The 25,046-nt window shown below is 35.7% G+C and overlaps 2 protein-coding genes across 2 annotated transcripts; one reads left to right on the forward strand and one right to left on the reverse strand.

The window, feature by feature from the left end:
* Positions 1 to 2,622: 2,622 nt before the first annotated feature.
* vih (ubiquitin conjugating enzyme vih) lies at positions 2,623 to 6,586 on the forward strand. The gene is made up of 2 exons (XM_089648869.1): positions 2,623 to 2,899; positions 3,744 to 6,586. The coding sequence occupies exons 1-2, from the start codon at positions 2,799 to 2,801 to the stop codon at positions 4,183 to 4,185; spliced, it is 543 nt and encodes a 180-aa protein (XP_089504995.1). The 5' UTR covers positions 2,623 to 2,798; the 3' UTR covers positions 4,186 to 6,586.
* A 7,499-nt stretch (positions 6,587 to 14,085) lies between these two features.
* Syx16 (syntaxin 16) lies at positions 14,086 to 24,498 on the reverse strand. The gene is made up of 4 exons (XM_089648507.1): positions 24,318 to 24,498; positions 22,972 to 23,129; positions 18,842 to 19,017; positions 14,086 to 18,162 (listed from the first exon to the last, which is right to left on the reverse strand). The coding sequence occupies exons 1-4, from the start codon at positions 24,396 to 24,398 to the stop codon at positions 17,480 to 17,482; spliced, it is 1,098 nt and encodes a 365-aa protein (XP_089504633.1). The 5' UTR covers positions 24,399 to 24,498; the 3' UTR covers positions 14,086 to 17,479.
* Positions 24,499 to 25,046: the final 548 nt, after the last annotated feature.

Genomic DNA, 25,046 nt, shown 5'->3' on the forward strand with positions numbered 1-25,046 from the left:
ACAAACTGGAAAATGACAGATATTTGAGTAGGTTTCTGCATTACCGACAGTAGTGTAAACTTCTTTAATGAAAGAAGTGTAATCTCCATTACCGACTGGTGTTAAAATGTTATGAAATTGTCTATGAAGTGTTTGAAATTAGGATCTTTTTTATGAGAATCGTCTAGCGGAGCGAGCTTGAACTAACGAAAATGTTATTAATGAAAAGGAGGTGGGTAAGTACCTGTCTGTTCAGATCTAGTCACCAAACACGGATAAAATCAATTCAAGAGACGTTTCATTAAGAACGGTGGTCTTTCAAATGTTGTAACATATAATATTGAGTATCTTATTATTTTGTGTAAATAATAAACGTGAAATAGCTTCCTCCGTGGAAACACGCAGGAATGAATTAATTAAATAATGTACGTAGCTACATATCCATGTCGGGCATCGAACCCATTACCTCTGGATTCGTAGCTGATGACCTTAGCCGCTCTGTCATGGAGGTTGTCCATCTACTACTATAATAATAAGTGGGAATTTGTGCTTGAACGATAATGAAGGACTTACCTAGCAGAGGACTGAACCCGCGTCGCCTGTTTTGTATTGGAAGCCGACTCGTTTGTGTACTCGGCTACTAACTTGAAATATTTTCAGCATGGAAATGTGCAGATGCGTCTATTATTGCTGTAGTTGTATTTACTTCTGTCTTCCCTTGGTCAGGATTGCGGGTTACTGCGATATTCTCTATTAATAATTTTGCTTCACGACGTTTACGACCACCACGACAACCTCTAAATCTAAATTTTTTGGTAGTGGTGGTAGTGGTTTTAGTGGCAGTAGTGGTTTTAGAGGTTATCGTGGTGCGATTCAAACTGTAAAGCTCAATTTTAGCAGCCACCAAAGGGTTCAATGGTACACTATTATTTTTTAAACCTATTAATGCAGCCCTGTCGTATACAATGGCCATCGTGTTGCAATAAACTAAATCTTATAAGTTGTTGTTATAACTTGATTACGTTTTATAAACACAAAACATTCCCAGGTTACCATGGCTTTCATGGGAACGCTTGGACGGAAACTAGATCCATGTGTCCGCTTGGCTACTGACTGCTAATAACAAATAATTCATATTTTGTACGCAATACAAAGACACAAACAAACAATAGATCGACACTTGTGCGACCCGGCAAGCGAAGGGACGAGAGACGAAACATGTGGTAATGGTCATATATTCGTTTGTGACCGTTTTCGGGTATCATGGAGGTTTTGGGCACTGTATTTAAAACACTAAAAGATTGAAACACGATTTTTTTTATGATTTTCTTCTTTAAAGTCTAAATTCGTTCGCACTGGTCACTTTTCTTCGAGATTATGATCACTAGCACACAAAAATGACAATTTATTTTAGGTCAAGTGTTTCAAAATTATTGGTAAGATAATATCCTAATTAATTAGCGAAAAAATAACGAGACCGACTTAACACGTCAAGCTAATTCGAAAGCGAAGAACCATTTGCCATTTGCGGCAAGTACCAGTTGTGGAGAGGTAGATACTCTTAGTATCACCCTGGAGAAAGACCACCAATAAGATCGAAATATTTCAAGCATGCGATGTGTTTATTGACCAGATTTATAATCTGGGTATATTTGGGAAGTATGTTTACGACAGATGGAAATGCTAATAAAGGAATATTGAAAGAAGGTTATGCCGGAAACTTCATTGGGAGGACTGCACGTGATTGGCGCTAGTAATAAAGCAAATATTGTCCAAAGAAGCGAAGTTTGCAGTCCACAATGGAGTGATAATACCAACCCTAACGTGTGGCATTGAGGCCCAGTACTGACATAAGATAAAAGTAGACTGAACGCTTTGGAAATAAGATCCATGAGGCGTATGTATGCTAAAACCATGTACAAAAACCATAAAAGATGTTGAGATTTGCAAAGAATGCAAGGCAAATGTAAGCGTATTTATTAAAATTAAAAATGGCACGCATAGAAGGCGAATATTTGACGCGAATGTGAATGTAGAAAAAGTCGGGGGCGCCCTATGAAGACAGGGCACGACTAAGTACTTGAGTCAGGCCATATCAAGAGACAGGATAACAGAAGGGTGGAAGTATGAGACTATGTATGGATGTGAATGAAGCAAGGAGTGTGTGCCAAGATCCAGTTGTTTGGCGGTCCATCCTGTCTGGCTCCGAAAGAAGAATTATTATTTAGGATGGGAAGTACCTACTGGGCTATTCAGTTAATTCAGTATTGGTCACTAAACGAACTAGCTAACATCATGCTGTACCTACATCAGGACCATAAATAAACCACATCAGGACCATGTTTGAATCGGGTCATATCAAGAGTCAGAGGATACTCATATGGAGGAGTAGGTACCCATGTATAAGCCGATATATGAATGTGAATGAAGCAAGGAATGTGTGCAAGACATAGTTGTGTGGAGGTCCGTCCTCTCTGCCCACCTTTGTGGCGAAACGGCGAGATGGTTAGTTTGTCATTTGGGCATTTTTTAGTGAATGCTAGTTCTAGTTTATACCGCTAGAATAACCATTTGAACGACTAAATAGTTAATTTAGCAGCCGCTAGAGGCGCTAGAGTCAGTTTAACGGCCGCCGTTGTTTGTGTTTGTTCGTTTGCTGCGCCCGCCGCCATCTTGCTGCCTGTGTTCCTGTCAAACCTATACCACAAGAAAACTTTTCTAATTAACAGGACCTCGCTAATTAACTACAATTACCTAACAGAATCACACATCTGCGGGCGTCCAGCTGTGCACATTACCCTCGGTGATATTATTACAAAATGGCTCAAAATATAGACCCTCATTATTCGATGGCAACTAACCCCTCAAAACAGAATGAAGATACCGTTAAATTGAAAGACAACCACGCAGTCAGCAAAAGGTAAGGTGATCCCTTATATGAAATATCAACGGAATAATCTAGTCCTTTTACGGATTCGTGCATCAAATTCGTTTCGATGACATTTTATACGATTTTAAAGCGTTGTCGAAATTATCGATCAGTATGGATTTAACATTTTTTTACGTTTGTGCATAACGGCCCCCTTGAGGGTGTAAACGTGCTTTTAGCTTTTAGTCTGAATATTGTGGTTTTGATCCCAACTGCAATCACACAATTCTTTGTCAAGTATTGTCACAGTTAATTCCGTATTGTTTTAAATCACGTTTATCGTCCTGAGACCGTTTAAAGTTCCCTCGTGGATTCCAGATACATTATTGAATATTTTCTGTAATGCGTTTGATGCAAATACGTTAACTTTTGTGGTCTTTAAAGTACTCATGGCGAAATTTGACAACTGTATGGTTGAAATATTTTCAAACCTTCACCAAACAGATTTAAGTTTGCGGTAATCAATTTTGTTTAGATTACTTCTTCTTGGGCTGATGTTTTAGACGGCTTTGCTGTTGACAATGTGGCCAATTTGCAATGTGCATGTAAACTCGCTCATCCGGACAAATCGCCAAAAACTGAGCATTTCTTAATTACTGGCCATTTAGATGTAGTAGATTTTCCGCTTTGTTCTCACACGTCTTGTATAAAAACAAAAAAGACTGAAGATACTAGAACGTTGACCTCATCTACGACCTTTCTCTGGGACTACCACACTCTGTAAATGTTGCTGGTTAAGTCAACTTGTGTTTAAATCATCAATAAACAGTAGTTGTTTACAGACATTTCTGCATATTTATTTAAGTTAGTTAGTTTTAAATATGTTTGTTTTCAGGCTTCAAAAAGAACTGATGGAACTAATGCGTGCGGCGGACAAGGGCATCTCCGCCTTCCCCGAGAGCGACAACCTCTTCAAGTGGGTCGGCACCATCAGCGGAGCGGCGGAGACGGTGTACAGCGGCCAGCGCTACAAGCTGTCCCTCGAGTTCCCCAACTCCTACCCCTACTCGGCCCCCGTCGTCAAGTTCCTCACGCCCTGCTTCCACCCCAACGTCGACATGAACGTGGGCGCCATCTGCCTCGACATCCTCAAGGACAAGTGGTCGGCGCTATACGACGTGAGAACCATCCTGCTGTCCATACAGAGTCTTCTGGCCGAGCCCAACGTGGACAGCCCGCTTAATGCATCCGCCTCCGAACTCTGGGCCAACCAAATTGAATACCGACAGTATTTAGAGGATTACTATGCGAAAAACAAGGATGCGCTACATAAATGAATTAAGTAAAGAAACTAAATAATTTTATGAGAATATGAGAGACTATCGAGGTACGATTTCGCATTTTCTTTTTACAAAGTGTCCATATTTGAATATTGTTTTTTCGTGGCTACGAGTGATGCATTGTTTTTAACCCTTCCATACTGATTTCCGACGCTGTAAATTAGTTCACTTTGGAAGGCGGATGCGGGGTACCCCTGTGAAACATTCATTAAATTACCAACACCTCTGCCATTGATCATCCCAAGTGATTCGCTGTGTGTGATTTAGCAGGGGTGCCCGGGTTCAAGGGGAGAGGTTTGTCCAGGTCTTAGCAGTGTATGCATCTGCCCACCTGCAGGCTGGATCGGCCGAGGCCAGTTGAAGGAGACCCTTTATCCTCTTCAGCCGGAATCTCTCGACTCATCGCCTTGCACCGCAGTGGGAGGGATGTATTCATACATATGTCACTCCTGGACACACTGAACTCCTACATTCCTACTCATCCCAGAACTTCCTTTCCTTAAAAAGACGCTCTACACATCACCTCCAAAGATAACCTAGTCCTTGAACGAAATTATTTTCTTCAGGGCTTCCCTGTGTGAAGTTAACGTGAAAATCTTTATTTTTATAAAGAAAGTTAGAATTCAAGCCTTAATTCTAAGTAATTAAAAATGTGTAAGAACTAGGTAATAGATCATTCTTGGATAACTGAATTATTTTCTCGTGTGCAATTAATTTCTTGGTATTTCGACACTTATCTTTGAGTGTAGTAACGTGTCATATCTTGATATCTTTTCAAAATGTAAATCCTTTTTAAGGTATCAGTATCTTAGGGTTTAAAATAATGATTTGTCACCGTCTGAGAATTATTTTTAGCAAAGCTGTATATTATGTTTCAAATTCCCTCGTATATTTTTAGTTCATTTAAATGATATCTTTTCTTGTACCTGAACTAGAAATGTTGCAATTACTATTGTATAGTTGATAAAATTGACAAAAAAATCATCGCTGTTATGTTATTGTTTCTGATAATTGATATTTTCAACTTAACATGTTATTGTTACCAATCGAAACAATTTGTATCGCAAACAAGTGATAAAAATTTAACATGAATAGATTTTTAAATATCGTGTCAATTTGTGCTTTAATGCCAGTTAAGCTGATCTTATCAAAGAGTTGATTGTCTAGTTATGTACATATATATAGAATCATTGTTTTAAACACTAAATAGATCAATTGGTAGAAGTGTGTTACACTTCTATTGGTTTTCTATTCTGTGGTTTTAAACTCAATTTCCTTTTCAGTTTCGATTGGAATTCATTACAAAAATTGTGCGTACAAATAATTCTTTCGCTTTCAGTAAACGTTACTTATTTTAATGAGTAGGATTCAGATTAGTCATTAAAAGTCAGGGCTGTGCAATTAATTTTTTTTATTTTTTATTAAAAATATATAAAAACCCTTATTAAACAAAACAACACACTTGACTACTTATCACAACACAATTTGATCAAATGCCAAAATGGACTGAGAATCTACGTTTGAAGGCGACTGTTCAAATCGCAAAAATTCAAAATCTCGCAGATCATAATTTTTGATTGCCGGTGACATTTTCATTGATTGTTTGACAACGGCTCTGGAATCTTATTTAGCAAGCGGTAGGAATAATCTGGACCCCAACCTTGCCACTTTATTTATTATCCTATTACTCAGAACAGCTAACGCCATCTATGGGTAGCCTTTTATACTCCTCTGCGTTTTATTTAGCGGATCAGCCCTGACTTTTGAGACGACCAGTCCAGGTCCTATTAATGACTTTTCGATCTAGAAACGAAACTTCTCCACTTAGAAACCGGTTTAGAAATAATTATTGTTTTAAATTGTAGAAACAGTGAAATAATATCAAAATGTCTCTCATAAAGACTTATTAGGCTAGAGAAACATGAAATGTACAAGAAATAATAAATTTCTCTAAAGAATTGACAAATTTTTTTATTATTATTGTTTTATTGCAGAAGCGGTGTATTTTGCATATCAATATTTGCAAAATATTATGTGTGTTATTTAACTATCGGTTGTATCATTTTTAAAAAGCATTTTCCTGGACAGTAAATCATCTACAATAGTTTTAATTTGTTTCAATTTATGTGTTGCGATATATTTTTTATTTATTATAGAGAATTTAAAGAATTTTGTGTTTCATTTTTTCACCCGCAACTGAAAGAAAACCCTTGTCGCCAAATTTGCGTAATTCGATTCCTAGGTCAATGAAATTCGTTATCAATCTTCTTACACGTCTTGTACGAAAATTAAAACTGAAGATAATCGAGCGATGGCGTCACGATTGACCTGTCTGGGACTACTATAGCTGTTTGTATCTTAACCCTCGAGTCCCATCATTCCCTTCCACATTGTACGTTCTTTTTACACCTCTTCGTTTATAACGTACCATATCCCTTAAGCAACTTGTTCGAGTGTCTTCAAGCAAGGCTATCAGCACCCGACTGTTAACGGTGCCTTGGTCGCACACAGTTGCAACTGGCTTGAGACTACACTCGGTAACAATTTGCCTAAAACAGTTAGAAGAATTTCTTTTAGTCGAAATACAGGGTTTTCCAATAAGAGGTGTTATTTTGATATTCAATCGTAAAAGATCAATGGTTTCGTTGCTTGTGTGGCACGTAGCATCGTCTTCTTGAAAGTAAACATTGTCCAGATCAATACCATCCAATTCCGGCCATAAAAAATCATTGATCATCTCTCGATAGCGCAATCCATTCACCGTAACTGTTGCTCCAGCCTCATTTTCGTAGGGTCCAATGACTCCGCCGGACCATAAACCGCACCAAACAGTCACACGTTGATGATAGAGAGGCTTTTCAACAATAACTCTTGGGTTTTCCGAGCCCCAGATGCGACAATTTTGCTTGTTGACGAAGCCACCGAGGTGGAAATGGGCCTCATCACTCAAGATGATTTGCATTTGATTCACTCAAGTGAATTTTAATAATTTCAATGCGTTGTTGAAGCGTGTATCGTTCCATTTTTATTAATGGCGTAGTTTCTACTTGTTAAATGTCAAAAAATGACAGCTTCAAAAGTAACATCTACTGAAATAGCGGGCTATTCAAAATAACACCTCTTATTGGAAAACCCTGTAGTTGGTTCCACTTTCCGAAAGCTACCCCTAGGACCCCTTTGGCAGGAATAAACGCAACGCTGCTGCTCCCTGGGATGACGTTAAGCTCTGAAATAAACAAGTAGTAGTTTATGACGTAAGTCTCATTTTGCCACAACTAATTATTTGTTTCGTGTCTTCCTCGGACATAGTTACTACCACATTGTTAATTTAGAAAGACTATATTATGGTGACCGGAAAACTCATCGAAGTGACAATTCAACACACCAATATGAAAGGTTTATTGAAGATTTGAAAAGTGATGAAACAAAAACTAGGTTAAATAGTTACATATGTAGTGTAGTATATATGTATATGTAGTTATATATATGTAACTATTTAACCTAAAATTTCTGATAATGATCAGTAATTTTAAATGAAAAAACATAACGTGAGCCATTTTTAAAACCTTTTCATGCATTAAAAATTGTAATATTTAAAAAAATATATATTTATTTCTAATAACAAAATTTGAAAGCGTATTTCATCACCTTTAAAAACAGTTCTTATTTTTCAGATACGTTCAGAAATTTTCCATTTATTTGGATTTTATTGCAAAGCAGAAATGCACATAACTTCTCCGAACTTCTGAGAGCGTCTTTACAAAATATAAGGCCAATATGCCAGAGGCATGAGGGTTAAGGCTTATACATACTATATTTTTGTATGGAGATTTGTATGATTTTTTCCTTTTTCTACTCTATTATTAGAAGAGTAATTTTTTTCTCATTGCACGAACCTCCATTGGTTTCTAGCTAAATTGAGTAATAATTACCTGTATCCCTTGTAGCGATAAGTCGTTCATGAAAGACCCACACAATTGAGCTAGACCTTATTGAATAGCCATATTCGTACGACTCCGGGTAAACCGTACCACGGCTCAATTGAACGGTTACTCTTTTTTTATCAGGAGATATTTTAGCAAATAATGCCATTCCAATTATTAATTTTTATTACATACTAAGAAACGTGAAAGGCGTCTGACAGCTCACGGCTCCAGATAAATTGAGTCGACTCTTTGAGCCGTATAGAAATATTGAGCTGGCTCGCCGTGGCTCCCGCTCTTGATAAAATGAGTCATGACCATTGACTAAATAATACATCAATCGTCATGACCCATAACTACTCGATTAATTCTCTCGCTAACGATTACCCAGACTTAAATTTTTTTGTAGTTATGAACAAGGAATACTTGGAGCAGGTGGATAAGTTTGTGTATTTAGGAAGTATGTTTACGAGAGATGGGAAGGCTGACAGAGATATTGAAGGAAAGGTAAATACAGGTAACTCCATTAATGGAGGACTGAACGCAGTTGGCGCTGACAAAAAATTGTCCAAAGAAGCGAAGTTAGCAGTCCACAATGATGTATGGCAGTGCGGCATGGAAAGATGAAAGTAGACTGAATGCTGTAGAAATGAGATCCCTGAGGCGTATGTGTGGTAAAACCATGTATGATCGTGTGAGAAATGTGGAGATCCGCAAAGAGTGCAAGGCTGATGTAAGCGTAGTGAGTAAGATCAAGAAAGGGATGCTTAGATGGTTTGGGCAAGTAGAGCGAATGAGCGAAGAAAAGAGTGTAAGGAGAATGTATGATGTGAATGGTAGCAGAAGTAGGGGACGCCCGAGGAAGACATGGCACAATCAAGTCAAGCAGATATTCGAGTCGGGCTATGTCAAGAGTCAGAATAATAGAGGAGTATGTATGAATGTGAATGAGGCAAGAAGTGTGTGGTCAAGACCGAGTTGTTTGGCGGTCCCTCCTCTCTGCCTACCCCTGCGATGAAACGGCGTTATGGTTAGTTAGTTAAATTAAATTTGATGACATATACTACAAAAAGTTTGAAAATCATTTGAGATAATTAAAAGCCATGTTTATCAATTCCAATTGATTTATATATTGTTTAACTGGAATGTTTATTACAAAATATATTTTACACACTAAATTATAAGCAACAATTATTTATTTATTATTCACAAATAATAAAATCACACTGGACTAATTTTCAATATTATTTTACAAGATACATAATTTTGTATTTGATTTGAGTAAATTAAATTAAATATCGAAGAGAACTAAGTGACAAATTGGTAATGCAATTTTAAGCATTTATAATATAGGGTTACATGATGACTCCTCAAAATGACAATTCAACACACTTTTAAAAGGGGATATTGAAAAAGTGATGAAACAAAAACTAAGTTAAATTATTTATTTATTTGATACAATATTTAACATTTCTTGGTACAATTTAGTAATGGTGGCCTCACTAGGTTGCTTACCCTGCTGAGGCCTCCATTTTATAATAAAATAAAATATTCATAATACATTTAAAGGAAATATATATACAGGGTGTATCAGCACGTACCCGACAAACTTTAACCAGCTATTCCTTAGCATATTTGGAGTAAAAAATCTTATGTGCACTTTGCTGTCTGGTAACGTTTTTTTTTAATAAAAAATTTATTATTCATATTTTCAGCACATGTCACCACTGTTTTATCCTTTTTCAATGTTTGAAAACCCATCTGGCCATATTTTATTCGAATTCCGTTGAATAATGCACGTGTGTACCTATATTGGCGCACTTTTACAATCAAAATGAAATGACACGGCACCATTCGTCTCATTTTTAACTATTATTATTTAGTGGGTGCGAAAGAGCGAAGACGCTTTTCGACATACTTGCTTATAACAGCTGTTGAACCCGAAAAGCAATGCCAATGACAGTGATGTAGTGTGGAAATTTTTAATTTTTATGTTTTTAATTGAAAAAAAATGCTACCGGACAGCAAAGTGCCCATAAGATTTTTTACTCCAAATGTGCTAAGGAATAGCTGGTTAAAGTTTGTCGGGTTAGTACCGATACACCCTGTATAATGTTGACATGTGTGTGTTGTTGTGTGACAGACAGAATCGCTAGGATGCTAAGGAAAGAAAGCATCAAGACAGTCTTCGGAAGCACAACTAAAATAAAGGACTTACTAAGGCCTGCAAAAACTAAGTTTCCTTTGGAAACAGATGGAGTTTACAAACTCAGCTGTTCCGGATGTGACAAGGTTTATGTAGGTCAGACAGAACGAACAATCTCCAAAAGGATATCTGAACACTTCAGAGCTTGTAAACTCGGTCACCCTGACAAATCGGCAATTGCCGAGCATTCCTTTGGATTTGTTCCTGAAATCCTGGAGAGACCCAAAACTTAACTTATAGAGCACGGCAGATTACGGAGGCAATCGAAATTCACAAAAATCCTGTAAATATTAATAGAGACGATGGAGCTAAGTAGCTAGTAGTTCTTGGTATCCGGTAATTGACGGCTACACCAGAAATAAACGCAGAAAACCACTTTAAAATTATACGTTAATGTCAGCTCTTAGAGCGTTGGAGCTGGCAACACGGTATCGCATCTTATATATAAACACACATTTCACCACAACCTTAGATTACACATCTGCCCTGATGATTGTCACTGCAATGCTGTCCGAAACGTTGGCTAAAGAAGGAGATAGTGCAACACGGGATAATACCCCAAAAACAAATCATTATAATATATAATGTTGATGAAGAACAAAAAAAAACATAAATGATTTAAAATTAAAGTTAAATAAAATGAAATAATTACATATGTAACCTAGTTTTTGTTTCATCACTTTTCATAACTTTATAACACTTTTTATAGGTGTGTTGAATTGTCATTTTGATGAGTTATCTGGTCACCATAATATAGGTAGGCAAACGGATGCAACTCAAAAAATAAAATGTTCAGGAGAGATGAAAAACTGTTGTTTTGGAAAATCTCTCATTATTTCCGCAAATTTTTTGAAAGAAATATTGTTTTTTTCAATTGTCTGTTTTAATATTTGTGGAAGTTATGAGAAATTTTCTAAAAAGACATTATTTTTCGGCTCTCCTGAATATTTTGTTTTTTGAGTTTACATCCGTAAGATTCTCAGGTACAGATATTATTTCTTTAATAATTGCAAATTCATTTTAAATACACCTCAATTTCAGTTTAGATAATTAATTAAAATTTTGATTTTTTTGTGTAGTTTTGAATTATAAAACAATAATAATACTTAAGACATTGACTAGGCATTAAATTTTTTAAATAAAATCAAGCTTGCTTTAAAATTAAACATGTGCTATATTATATAGTCAATTAATAAGAACATATTTTTAAGAAAAAAGCTAAATTTTAATATAAATTGATTGATGGACTAATAATTGTAATCTTGATTGTTAATTTTTTGCAATCCTCGAACATTAAATAACAGTCAGTCCTTTAACATCTGGCGCCAAAAGCACCCATTGGATATGAAAATTTTGTATCCATCATGGTAATCTGAAATTAATATATTTATTGAAGAAGATACAAGGTTTTCCAATAAGAGGTATTATTTTGAATAGCCCGCTATTTCGGTAGATGTTACTTTTGAAGCTGTCATTTTTTGACATTTGACAAGTAGAAACTATGCCATTACTAATAAAAAGAATGGAATGATACACGCTTCAACAAAGCATTGAAATTATTAAAATTCACTTGAGTGAATCAAATGCAAATCATCTTGAGTGATGAGGCCCATTTCCACCTCGGTGGCTTCGTCAACAAGCAAAATTGTCGCATCTGGGGCTCGGAAAACACAAGAGTTATTGTTGAAAAGCCTCTCTATCCTCAACGTGTGAAAGTTTGGTGCGGTTTATGGTCCGGCGGAGTCATTGGACCTTACTTTTTCGAAAATGAGGCTGGAGCAACAGTTACGGTGAATGGATTGCGCTATCGAGAGATGATTAATGATATTTTATGGCCGGAATTGGATGGTATTGATCTGGACAACGTTTACTTTCAACAAGACGGCGCTACGTGCCACACAAGAAACGAAACCATTGATCTTTTATGATTGAATATCAAAATAACACCTCTTATTGGAAAACCCTATATTACTAACAAAACAAAACATGAAGCAGAATAAGACACAGAAAATAAAAAGATAATGGTCAAAACTAGGAATCGAACCCAGGATCTCTCGACTACCGGGACAGCGTCTTAACCACTTTAAACAAAAAAGTTAAAAGAAAAGGTTGTTCCTTAATATATTTTTTGTTTGTGGGATTTTGCCATCGGAACATACGGAGGTTTTAGGTTAATTAAGGATATATTGTTATTAAACTAAAATCAAATTTTGAGAATACCTGTATTGCAGAATGAAATTCTCAAACTTTGCTCCTGGCGTGCCAATATGACTATCAAGTACTAGCATAACCAATAATGATATGGGTCAGGTTAGGTTAGGTTGAGAGGGGAATATACAATGTGATTGTGTGCATGTCAATACAGTCACGCAAAAAAGTCTGTCTGTGCAGAAAGAGAAACAATAGCGCATGTTGCTTTTACTGTCTTAGTTGTTTTTGCGTCCAACAGATGTCGCATTTAAAAAAAATATATATGTTTTTACCTGTCACAGGTGACATCTATATAATGTAGGCGTATAAAAACACACGCATATTCGAATGCAACGTTATGTCAAAATTTCAAAGCAATCGGCGAAGAACTTTCGGAGATATAAGATTTCGAACAAACGAACATTTACATTTTTATTTATTTATGTATTTTGCACCCATTTTTTATTTGGTACTTCACCATAATACACATGTATATTATGGTGAAGTATCCAAGACGGGCAGCTGAAGGAAAAATAAAACTTTACACGGCGACTATAAATAAATAATAACTTTGTCCAGTGGAAAACAATGCATTTCAGAAGGCTAGTGAAATAACAAAATAGAACAAATAATAATAAAATTAACAATTTATTGTTGTTAGAAAATATGTAGTTTATAATAACAATAGTTGGTAAGGCTAAATACACACCCAGATTCACTCAATGGCCATATTGGATTTACTGCTTGGTTTATGCTTAGGAGCACACGAGGACAAGACAATATTATATTGTCTCAGCTCTGGAAATATTATCCTAGAAGTTTGGAGAATAGAGACAGGTAGGCTATCTCCGCAGAAGAGTGTCTTATCCCCACCACTGTACCCAATCGCGTTATCCATGCGTGAATGTGCACGGACAGGACAATAAGACAATAGCTCCACATGTGCGTGTCACTCCCGCGAATTTTTCTGCTGAAAATGTCACATAAATGGTACAGATTCCATTTATGCGACTACTAAATTTATGAGATTACTAAATTGATAACCATATGTACAGAGTTTTCGGGGGTAAAGTGCACTAACTTCGGGGGGTGATTCTACATGATTTTCGAAGTAGAAAAGATAAATAACTTTTTCGGAAATTTCAACTTCTTAAGGCGATGCACTACGTAGTAATTCAAAATCATGTGTTTTTGGTTTGAAAATTTGGTCACCTAGAAATGTTTCAGATGCTTTAATTAAATACTGCGAGTAGAATACATCTTGGCCTTTGAAATAATCGAGTATTTTTTAGATAAGTCTTTTTATAAGCCCAGAAAAAAATAATGGATAAGGTCTATGAAAACTGCTTAAAAGTTCAAAATCTCCTACTTACGAACCCATTTTCGGTTATGATTTTATTGTATAATGTGGCAAATTAAGTTATTTATAAAATGATTGAAAAAAAATTAAATATTTATGCCTGAACATCCACAAAATAAAATAAAATGCACTTTTTGGCCATGTTTTTTTCTTGTATAAATCAAAACAGGCGGATGGTGTTCAGCGGGAATTTAAACCTTATCGCCATCTACGTAAGGGGTGTTATTGATAGCGGCTCGATTTAAAATATTACACTACGTAGTGCATCGCCTTAAGGTAGTTTTTAGGTTAAAAAGTTGAATTGTTTATATCGGAAAATATAATATTTTGGTATGGGAAAAAAAAGTTATTTATCTTTTTTACTTCAACCATCGTGTACAAACACCTCCCAAAGTTAGTGAATTTTACCCTGGACACCCTGTGTAGCGAACACGACAGCTTATGGCGCATCGATTGCATAACATTTAGGGACAAACATGTTCTGTTATGCGCGGTCTAGGCTGTTCATGGATCTGTAACAGGACAGTATTGTCTTTGTATGAATTTGGTATTATCATAGCTCGTGGGTAGATGGCGCCACTAGGTCCATTTTACAAATTAAGGCAGCATCATGAAACACAAATTCATTAGCTCTATATTGTAATATAGATCCCTGTTTTATTGATGCCCTGCCAGTTATTGGAGCCCTGCCAGGTTTTGGGTTCATTACTTAGAATATACATAAATATAATAAATACTAACATTTTGTCAAATTATAAAAACTAATATGCAGTTATACCTAATACATTATTCGAAATCATCTCACAGTTTGCAATCAGCACGATGCATACACAGTTAAAATAATTAGTACAGTGCTGATTTTGCAGTAAAAGGTACACTATTCAAGCATTTAAGCCACTGAACAGAAAACTTATAGAAGTATGATAAATACTGATTTGAAAGAAAACTGATGGCCCCAATTTACATAAGATCTTTCAACTCCTACTCCCCAGACAAGCCAAATGAAATCGATAATCTATTCAAGAAATAGTTAAAACTTTTGATCAATTTCACCAGAGGAAAAAATTGAGCTTTTTTTAGGGCACATAAACTCGCCCACAACAAACTTAGGTCCTTCATTCGCAGGAATACACAAGTATCCGATACTTATGTCGGAAACAACTTGTTGCGCATAGTCCGTACACCTCACTACTGATCTCGCAAGACCCGCATCGCCACTTATCATTGTAGAACTCTCGAAACATCAAAACTAAAATATTCCTGTAAACTCACTCACAACAAAACAGTTGCGGTTGTTGTCATTGTAATATCCTGTCATTCTTTGTTCCTAGCATTAATCTAATACACTCAGATTGTTACAAAATGTTTGAGACAAGTGACGCCAGGTTTGAAGTCTCGACAGCGTGAGCGGGAACAACCTCACCCTGCTTGTCACGGTAGAGTGGCGTCGCAGACGGGTTTACAATAAGTCAGCAACGTGTAAAAATGTACAAATCTCCACGCAGATGTATGGCGGTAGTGGCCAAAATGTTGAAATCGTCGAGTATCGGGTAATTACGTATCCCTGCAAAAGAATGGCTTTATTGGTGATTTCAGACAATTATTTGAAGCTTTGGTTTAATATACAGTTTAGGCATACAATTTGTCTTCGCCAAGCTAAATAATTAATAATAATGTGCATATGTAGCAATAATTTTATAAATACACAAAAATAAATTAGAATATTTACAAATAATCTACATTTTGGCAAGACAATAGTTGAATGACACAGTAGAAGTACCTTACCGCAAAATGATTTCTGAAGTCAAACTAAATTAATGAGAATAAATAAATGATAATGTGTATGTACTGAAAATTAAAACAAATCAATTATTCGACTATAAATATACTTTTTAGTAACAATAAAAATTTTATACCGTCTCTTGAATACTATTTTCAGGTCATTATTCTTATATAAAGCCGGGATCAAACCTGATCTATTCGACACGCTACTTGTAGGAGTGCATCGGGTTTCCCACACCTTATGGAACCGTCTCCACCACCCACGGTGTCGAGCATCGGCTCGGAGGAATTCATTATCCATTCATCTTCACCACTACAGTGTCGAGCATTTCACTGGGGGATCAGTAAGATTCCCGCAGTGATACCACATCTTTCACTGTCTCTACCTCTCATTACCCATAAATCAATGAAATAGATCCATGAGAAGATCGTTCTATAAATTACCATAGATTCTCATACAACAGATCAGGTGAGACCTCGCCATAAGCAATTTGGCGAACAAAAAAAATGGTGCCCTTTTAAATAGTTCAATTAAAATTAACAAATAAAAATCTGTCTATACAAATAACATGAAAGTTCTTATGGTAAAAATGCTACACGTCAAACCAAACTAAACCATTTATAAAACGCTACCATTTTTTAAGTACTATAATTAATTTTGAGAAAAATTCACCCCACTGGACATTGAACATAGGAAAATTTAGAAATATGATTATTTGGTTTAGCAATCCAAAGGTGTGAGTTCCGACTGTGGCATCACAAGTTAGATCCTTTGTTAGCCAAGATCTCCATATTTATACAAACAACATTTTCCAATACTGAAGAAGGGGTCCAGAGACGATCAATGTCAGTTGTCGATCTGCTTGCATCATTGACAATGTGCATTGAAGTAAAACAAATCTCGTTCCGCGATGATACCCAATTTAAAAGGGCTCGATAGATATAGTAATTGAATGAACGATTGTCAATCGCACAACGAAACGATCATTCCGCTGCATCAATGGCGCTTGTCTACGATATCTATACAAGCAATCAAAATATACATCATCCCTCCAGTCAATGAGAAGTATCAATAATCGTCAATTGAAGAGCAATAGATGCAATACTTTATTGAATGAAAATTGTAGTTTGGAGTAAAAGCGTTTAAAGTTTTTTTAAATGCATAACTTGTAACTTGTGTTCAAACTTTTATGAGTCTGTATAAAACCTACAGAAGTAATATTTACACAGCAGATAAAGAATGGATTGGAGATAACAAAAAGGCGTTGGGAATAAAAATATCTTGTGTTGTGTTAATAAACAAGTTGTTTTGTATCCAGTTCCTCGATTGCTTCTGTTAACTATCAATTAGCAATTGTCCATCACATCAATGAAGTAACTATTGACAATTGATATTGATCATCCCCGGGGCGCTTCAAGGAGTTATTTGAATAATAATATAGTCAGGTTATTAGTAGCCTGGCAATGTTTGGCTTTCTTTTAAAAAGATAAACATCTTAGCTTTACTAGGTGCAATATTACAATATTCATTGCAATATTACGATGTTCATTGCAATATTACGATGTTCATTGCAATATTACATTGTTCATTGCAATATTATAATGTTTATTGCAATATTACAAAAATTTGATTGATTCTTCACAAGAATGGAGCTATACAAATCGTCCAAATATAAATATTATTGCAATATTACAATATTAATTGCAATAATTTCTGATTCTTATATGTCCCATAATTATGGCTTATTATAATTCATTACATTAAGGACTCAACAATCAAGCGACAATTATATTTGACATACCATTATTAGTGTCTACCTACTAGTGTGCTTACGATTTCACAATTACCAGAAGCAAAAGCAAAACGATGATTGTAGACCCTAAGAAAAAGATACAATGCATTTTTCTATTCTTTCTATGGAAAGCATCCGCTTTTTTCAGCTGCTTGTACCCTTCAAACACACTGACTTGAGTTTGCTCAATGTTATAGTCGATACGGTCCAAAACTGTCCCCTGATCTTGGACCATTTGCGAGAGATCTTTAAACACGTCGTTCAAATCAACAATAGACTTAACGATCTTGTTGACTTCTTGTTCGCGATGCATCGCTAACTTAGTATTGTCTTCTTCGTATAGCAGCATCTGCTGTTGAGACATTCTAGAATTTGCCGGTTGTTGAAACACTTTGTCGATATCCTGATCTTCTTCTTCGAAGAAAACGCTCGAGTTTTTACTGTTTTTGAGCTGCGAATTTGAGGATCCCTCGCCGTACGTGTTCGAGGTGCTCTGCTTGTGGAGTGTGGCGCTAGTCATGTCCAAGAAGTTGGTTCCGTCGTCTATGTTGATGTCGTCAAAGTTTGGTATCTCGAAGAAGGCGTTGGATCGTTCTTCACGCGACGTGAGAGACTTGAGGTAGTGGCTCTGCGCAGTGCGGAAAGTTAAGCTAAGTTCTTGGAGGGTTGTGACTAAGGATGATAACACATTGAACGTAAGCCTCTGCTCTAGCGATGAACCTGTAACAATAAAATAAAATAATTGAGTTATTTGTTACTCGTCATGTATCCAGCAGAAGCGAGCAATGCCGAGAGGCAGACCGAGAAAGATGTGGATTGTGTAAGACGGGATGGAGGACTGGAGGTGAACGACGAGGAACCTTACGTTCTTACAATTTTATTTACTTTCATTTTATTTGTCTTATTACCCCCGCAGAATAGTTGTTTTACCCGGGTTAGGAACCGCTGCCCAAGATGAACCATCCAACTACTTAATACAGACAGTGCACTGACGGAACTGGTAGGATTACTAGCGGGAGACTGCCACCTCAGGAGACACAACATGTAGCTATTGGGAGTGGAAAACATCAATAGATGCAGAAAATATTAAGAGGATGAAGAGACTCCTATTTATGTCCCGACCTGATGGGAACAAGGCCAATACCCAATGAATTTGGTGAACTTTATTAAAGGGACCACGTTACTCTTAAAGGAATGAGGTAAAATGGGAGAGAGCACAAACTATGATAAACCATTTCCACTTTAAACAAAAAGGATTTAAAATTGATAAACCCTGGATGTAGCTGATGATACTTGATCTGTGTTAATTTGAATGAGAGCATCTTTAGTATGCGGCAAAGTTAAAAGAATGAGATTTAGATTGACAATTGTGAGAAAAGTCTGCAATAAATCATCTCACCCTGGCGACACTGTCCTTTGATGATCTGCACCAGGCGATGCGCGGTGGTGAAGTGCCGGGAGATCTCGGTGGTGAGTTTGCCGGCTGCCACCTCCTCGGAGCAGCTGTCGTCCAGCGTGGGCCTCTGCACGTGGCGGCGGTGCACCTCCTTCAGTTCAGAGATCTTGGTGCGTAACCTTGACATTGTAATAGTCATCAGCAATTCATATTCATTAATTAAAAGACCTGCATATTTCTCTTTCAGATTAATACGAATTGCTACTTCATGAGATTATTTTATGACTTATAAGGAAAAGTAATAAATTATTTATGTTTGGAAAAACCTCAAATTGTATTATTTAAACATTGAAAACAATAATAGCGACTCTCAAACGAAAATTTGAAAAAAAATATTCGGTCGTGTCTAGGAAGTGATCCTTGCCGCGGCTTTTCTCTGCCACTTAGCTAATTCGACCCTATTCCCTTCAGTTATATTTAACTGTACAGTACTTCGACTAAGAACTACCAACATCATCCTCATTTTCTTAACATGTGTGTTTCTCCACTATACGAGTGCTGCCAAAAGAACCATATCATCAAACATCACAACCAACTCTTCCGTAAGTCACATTTGCGAATACCTATCTTTTTGGTTCAGCGAACGGAGTGTTAATTTACACAGGCACATACCTGTCTAGATTACAACCATTATAATCTAACCCATGTGTCGATAGTCTACGCGATTATCGCACAACGTATTTATTGGCATTTAATTCGGGAAGAATCTTGCAATCATATATAAAGATAGCAGTCAATAAAAACATGTATTAGAAAAATGAAGATCATGTTGGTAGTTCTTAGTTGAAGTGTGATACAGTTAAATATGACCGAAGGCTCAGTGGTAGAGCAAAACCCAGCAAGTCTGAGGTCCTGGGATCAATTCCTAGATGTGACCGAATCTTTTTCAGATTTTCGTTTAAGAGTCGCTAATATTGTCTTCAATGATTAAAGCATTACTTTTTAACATTATAATGAGGCTTTATGACCTCAAGCAAAACAATACAAATTGTGTTAATAATTATTATTGTACAATGACGCTGTAACCCGTTTACTAATTAAGGTTACCGTACACATATCTACACAGCTCAGCATTGAATTGGCACTGCCTCGCTTCATTTCAAAGGTGAGGCAATGCTGATTAGTGTGCGTTGTGATTAGTGGAGTTTTTAAAAAGAATTCTGAATGACTGGACAACCTTAAAAGTGTTCTAAATTTTACACAGCTGATAAACAACCGTAAACCCTTCAAAAGGTTGTTTAATTGTAAATTATTTTGGTCGGTTGTAAAATTTAAAACACATTTATTGGTAAGAGTTTCGTTTAGTTTAATGTCTAAATTAAGAAGAACAGGTGTTTGTTGTACAATATATAATTTTGAATTTGAGGCCAAAATACCCATTAATTTTGGATTTAAGACCAAAATACCCATTAATTTTGTATTTGAGACCAAAATACCCATTAATTTTGTATTTGAGACCAAAATACCCATTCATTTTGTATTTGAGACCAAAATACCCATTAATTTTGTATTTGAGACCAAAATACCCATTAATTTTGTATTTGAGACCAAAATACCCATTCATTTTGGATATGAGGCCAAAATTTCTTTATTTAAATCAAAAGGTGTAAACTGTTCTGAGTTATTTTAATTTTAAACTAGTTGTACCTTTTGAATAAACGAACATTTACATTTTTATTTATATAGAAGATATACGCTTAAAGTACTAAAAAATGTATTTTTTCATTACAAATATTTAAATGCGTAAAAGAAACAACTTTAAAAAATATAATTTTACTAAGATTATCTTTGACAGTTTTCCATGATTATCTTTTTCCTTTCTCATAAATTTATTCACAAAATAAATAAAAACCACTTTTGAGGATTGCCAAGCGATTTTAATGCCTATTATCTATATTCGTGGTGATATAAGGCACATTAAGAATATACACACTTTTGGCTTGTGTATTTCTCTTAACGGTAATTATCAAAAATAATTTTGCTCCCATCAACTTTGCATATATAATACAAGTCGATGTACCTTATATTCAGAGATGTGCATAATTTCAAATGGAAATGTAAAATGCAAAATGGGTATTTTCCATTTTAAATGCTTTTTTGCAACATTCTTCCTACTATCTCCACTCATCTTTTTTCCTAAGCCCCAAATATCAGTCGGTCCTCAACCTCGCTATGAGAGATAATTTACATTTGTCAAGTTGCTCCCTGGTAGAAGCCCTGGCAATTGAGTGATACCATTACAAAAAATACTGATACTAAAATACAGAACATGGGGCCATGACGCTGTAATATTAAATGTTAGATAGCAGTTTTTATGTTTTTACGTTGGCAACATTAGTCCTGTGCAAATTTTTTATGGTTTCATAATCTGTAGTCGTGGTGTTTTTGAATTTACCATCATTAATATGTTTGTTCTACATTGATGTCCATTATTAAATGACAAAATTGTTTAAAAATTCTATAATTATTTTAATTGTTTGACCTGAGAAACCATTTTGCATTTTCAATGCATTTTGAAAATAGGTATTTTGCATTTTGCATTTGAAATGCTTTTCTAAAAACCATTTTGCATTTTGCATTTTCAAATGGAAAAGTTTTGACCCATTTCCATTTTGCATTTCAAATGGTTTTGGGTACCCATTTTGCATATCTCTGCTTATAATGAACATCTTTGTCAACCAAATTTGGGAAACATTAAGATTTATTATATTATAACTTATTATTGAATAACAATAAATCATTCATTACCTCCAATAAACATACATTAGAAGTATTTCATAACATTTTTATCATCAATAACTTCGGGAGGTGATTCTACAGGATGGTAGAAGTAAAAACGATAAATAACTTTTTTTGAAATTTAAATTTTTAGATGTACTTTTCAGCTACAAACGAAATATTGCGCCGGCGTGTGTGTACTGCATTATTATTGCTTTTGGATAATTTTAAATGGACCGGCCAATCCTAGAAATATTATAAACAAATACCTCACATGTACTCACTATACATGTGGGTTACACAACTCGATAATGGGTTATAGGGCCTGAAGGCCGCCCATTACGTAGCAAGAGATTCATTCATTAATTCTTCTGAAAGCTGATTACTTCAATGATTGTTTTATGACGTGAAAAAGATAAGGATTTTTAATCCACATTTACGACAACATACCTCTCAACAACGGAAACTTCACTGGTGAATAATAAACAACATCACCAGTCTCGCGCTCGACAAGCTCACAGCGAATTTATCGGGTAAGTGTGTACCTCCACTAAGGATTTTTAGTAGGTATGTCTTTTTGTATGGAAAAAAAAAGTTGAAATTTCAGATCACTTTGCCTTTTTGTCAAACTTAAATTTAATTTCTTAAAATTATTCCCGCTTCATCTTAGGACGGGTTGTTTCGGAAAATTTGAACAATTCATCAAATTTCAACTTTCATTTTCGGGTTCTGTGAAAGACTTATTGAAGTTCTGTTATTATATCTGTTTATATCTATAAATATGTTTTTGCCTTTTCAATTCTTTGAATCATTTATTAACTAACATATATTTTTATTACTTTTATTGTTATTTTTTGTTAAATTACTAATATTTTTTGTTTAATTTAAACAAATGTAAAAATATTTTGTTGTCCTCTCCTAAACACAAGCAGCTGCTTTATTAGGAGAGTGATTGAAATATTGGTGTTTATATTGTTATAATATTGTAACCTTGTTTATATGTTTCAATAAAAATGCTTGACAAAACTGAAATAAAAACAGAACTTGAAAAATTCTTTCACAGAACTTGAATGAAATGAACGTTGAAATTTGATGAATTGTTCAAATTCTCCGAAACAACCCGTCCTTAATCTTCTAAATTCATTCGTGAATTGTATAATTTAAATAAAAATACTGATTTTATTTTATCTGTCATTTTCATAATATTGTGTAAACAAAGACCTAGCTAACAACAACTCTGTAAATTGCCATCTCAACACAGGCGTTTCACACCTAGTGAGATGGGCATTACGTCATTATTGTAATTAAATGTAATATTCAAATAATGAAATAAAAATAAAACAATAAATGCCCACCTGGTCATGATGTACTGCGCCTCCTCGAGGGAGTCTGCCCACTGCGGGGGCACGGCGCCTCGGCCCCCGCGCGCCCCTTCCAGGTCTACAGAGCCGCCGCGCAGCCGCGCCGACGGGGAACTCTCGTCGTACAGCAGCCGCACGTGGTCCGTCATGGTCTGGAATAGTTATAAACGTTATAAATAATAATAATATAGTAAAGTTGGCCTCTCAGAAGCTGGGTGTACTGTACAGGGCCTGCAGATACTTTAATAGTACACAACTGCTGACCCTGTACAAATCGCAAGTGCGCCCTACTGTCGAATTTGGCGTCAGGTAGGTATGCTGTCCTTGTTCTATCGGTATTACAATGGAAGATGCTCTGAGGAACTAGCGTCATTGATCCCTTCGGCACCGGTGCGTAGTCGGAATACACGCCAAACGCGCGCCCAACATTTGTACACGGTTGACATTTGTCACATGAGAACGGGTCGCTTCTACGATTCGTTCTTAAGTTCAACAGCTCGGCTGTGGAACGAACTGCCGGCCTCTGTGTTTCCTCCCTCCTACAACATGGGACTCTTCAAGACCCATGTTCTCTCCTTCCTCTCCACAAAAAGACCCTCCACACAGCATCCACAAAGATGACATAGGCCCTGAGGGAAATTATTTTCTTCAGGGCCTCCTGTGTGGAGTTAATATAAAAAAAAAAAATAATATACGTTTTTATGAATAATAAACGGTTTTAACCGGCTAAAATGTTATTATGACATGGAAATCGCTAGGACAGCTGTCACCAGCGTCGCCCGAAGTGAATTTATAAATAAAAAACGATCATGTCGTTTTGGCGGCAAATTCAAAACGGCACATTTTTAATCATTATAGAAAGTTTATTCGTCAACATAAAAATAACTTCGTTATCGTAAATTATTCGAGAATAAAAAAAAACAGTGAAAATACCGTATTGAGGTATGTTGTAAAGCTGAAGGGAGTGGGGACGGGAAAGAAAATAGGAATACAGGAAGTACCTAGCTATTCAGAGCTGGTCACCGAACACGGCTTTTGCAATTTCAAGCAATGTTTTGACACCAAACGGTAGTCTTTAACCAGGATGATTCTCAGAGTATCTACCATTCTACAAGTAACACATTCAAGCCATTAAAAGCTAATCAGTAATCAAGTTGAGTGGGTGAAACGTCTAAAATATGGTAACCTAAATACATATTTATCTGCAATGTTACATCACTGCCAAAATAAATATTACAATAAAAAAATGTATACAATACGTCACTTTCATAAACAATGATTAATTATCATATTATAAATAAATAAATATGGTTTTTCATTGTTTTCATTAATTTGTTTACCTGTTCGGCGTAAATATGCCTGCTCTGGACGGCATTGTTACGCATCAAAATAAACACGTCCGTTAAACTTCGTGTGCACATTTTGGAACTTTCATAAAACTCTTGTCATCACGGGGAAACTAATTTCTTTTTCAGAAATACTATATTTTCAGTCACAGTGAAGGCGATAGACACAAATCTGACATTTTACAGGGCGACATCTGGCGCCAAAGTTGCGCATTTTAAAACGTCAAATAAATGCGCTTCATTCGAAGCTTCGAAAGATGTTTCGAATGAAACGCATTGTTTGTATTGAGTTGGTACGTTAGTACTTTCAATATTTATGATTCTCACGGAAAAAATAGAGTTTGATATTTTTATGGTATAAGGCCGTGCTTTGCTTCCTCTTCCTTCAGCCAAAGTTTACAGCTTTGCCATATCAATCATCAGATCAAAATTTGACTAACTAATTTAAACATTTAATGATCTCTTCTGTCAAAAATAATATTGTTTTAATCATTAACTTAAATTAAATAGCGATTTCAGACGTTTCAATTTTAAGTTGATCATCTTTTATTGAACAACAATTTTTTTAACTAAACACTTGATCAACTTTGTTGAAAAAAGGTTCACACTGACTTAATATGCTTTCAGGTGTAGAATTGATTAACTAAAATTGAAATGTATGACCCGCTATTAAGGACAAAGAAGCGCAATAATGCTCAATTACCTAATTATTTTTTTACTTCC

This window comes from Hesperophylax consimilis, chromosome 28 (assembly GCF_061612785.1).
Source record: "Hesperophylax consimilis isolate HC1 chromosome 28, BYU_Hcon_1.0, whole genome shotgun sequence".
Taxonomy (NCBI): domain Eukaryota; kingdom Metazoa; phylum Arthropoda; class Insecta; order Trichoptera; family Limnephilidae; genus Hesperophylax; species Hesperophylax consimilis.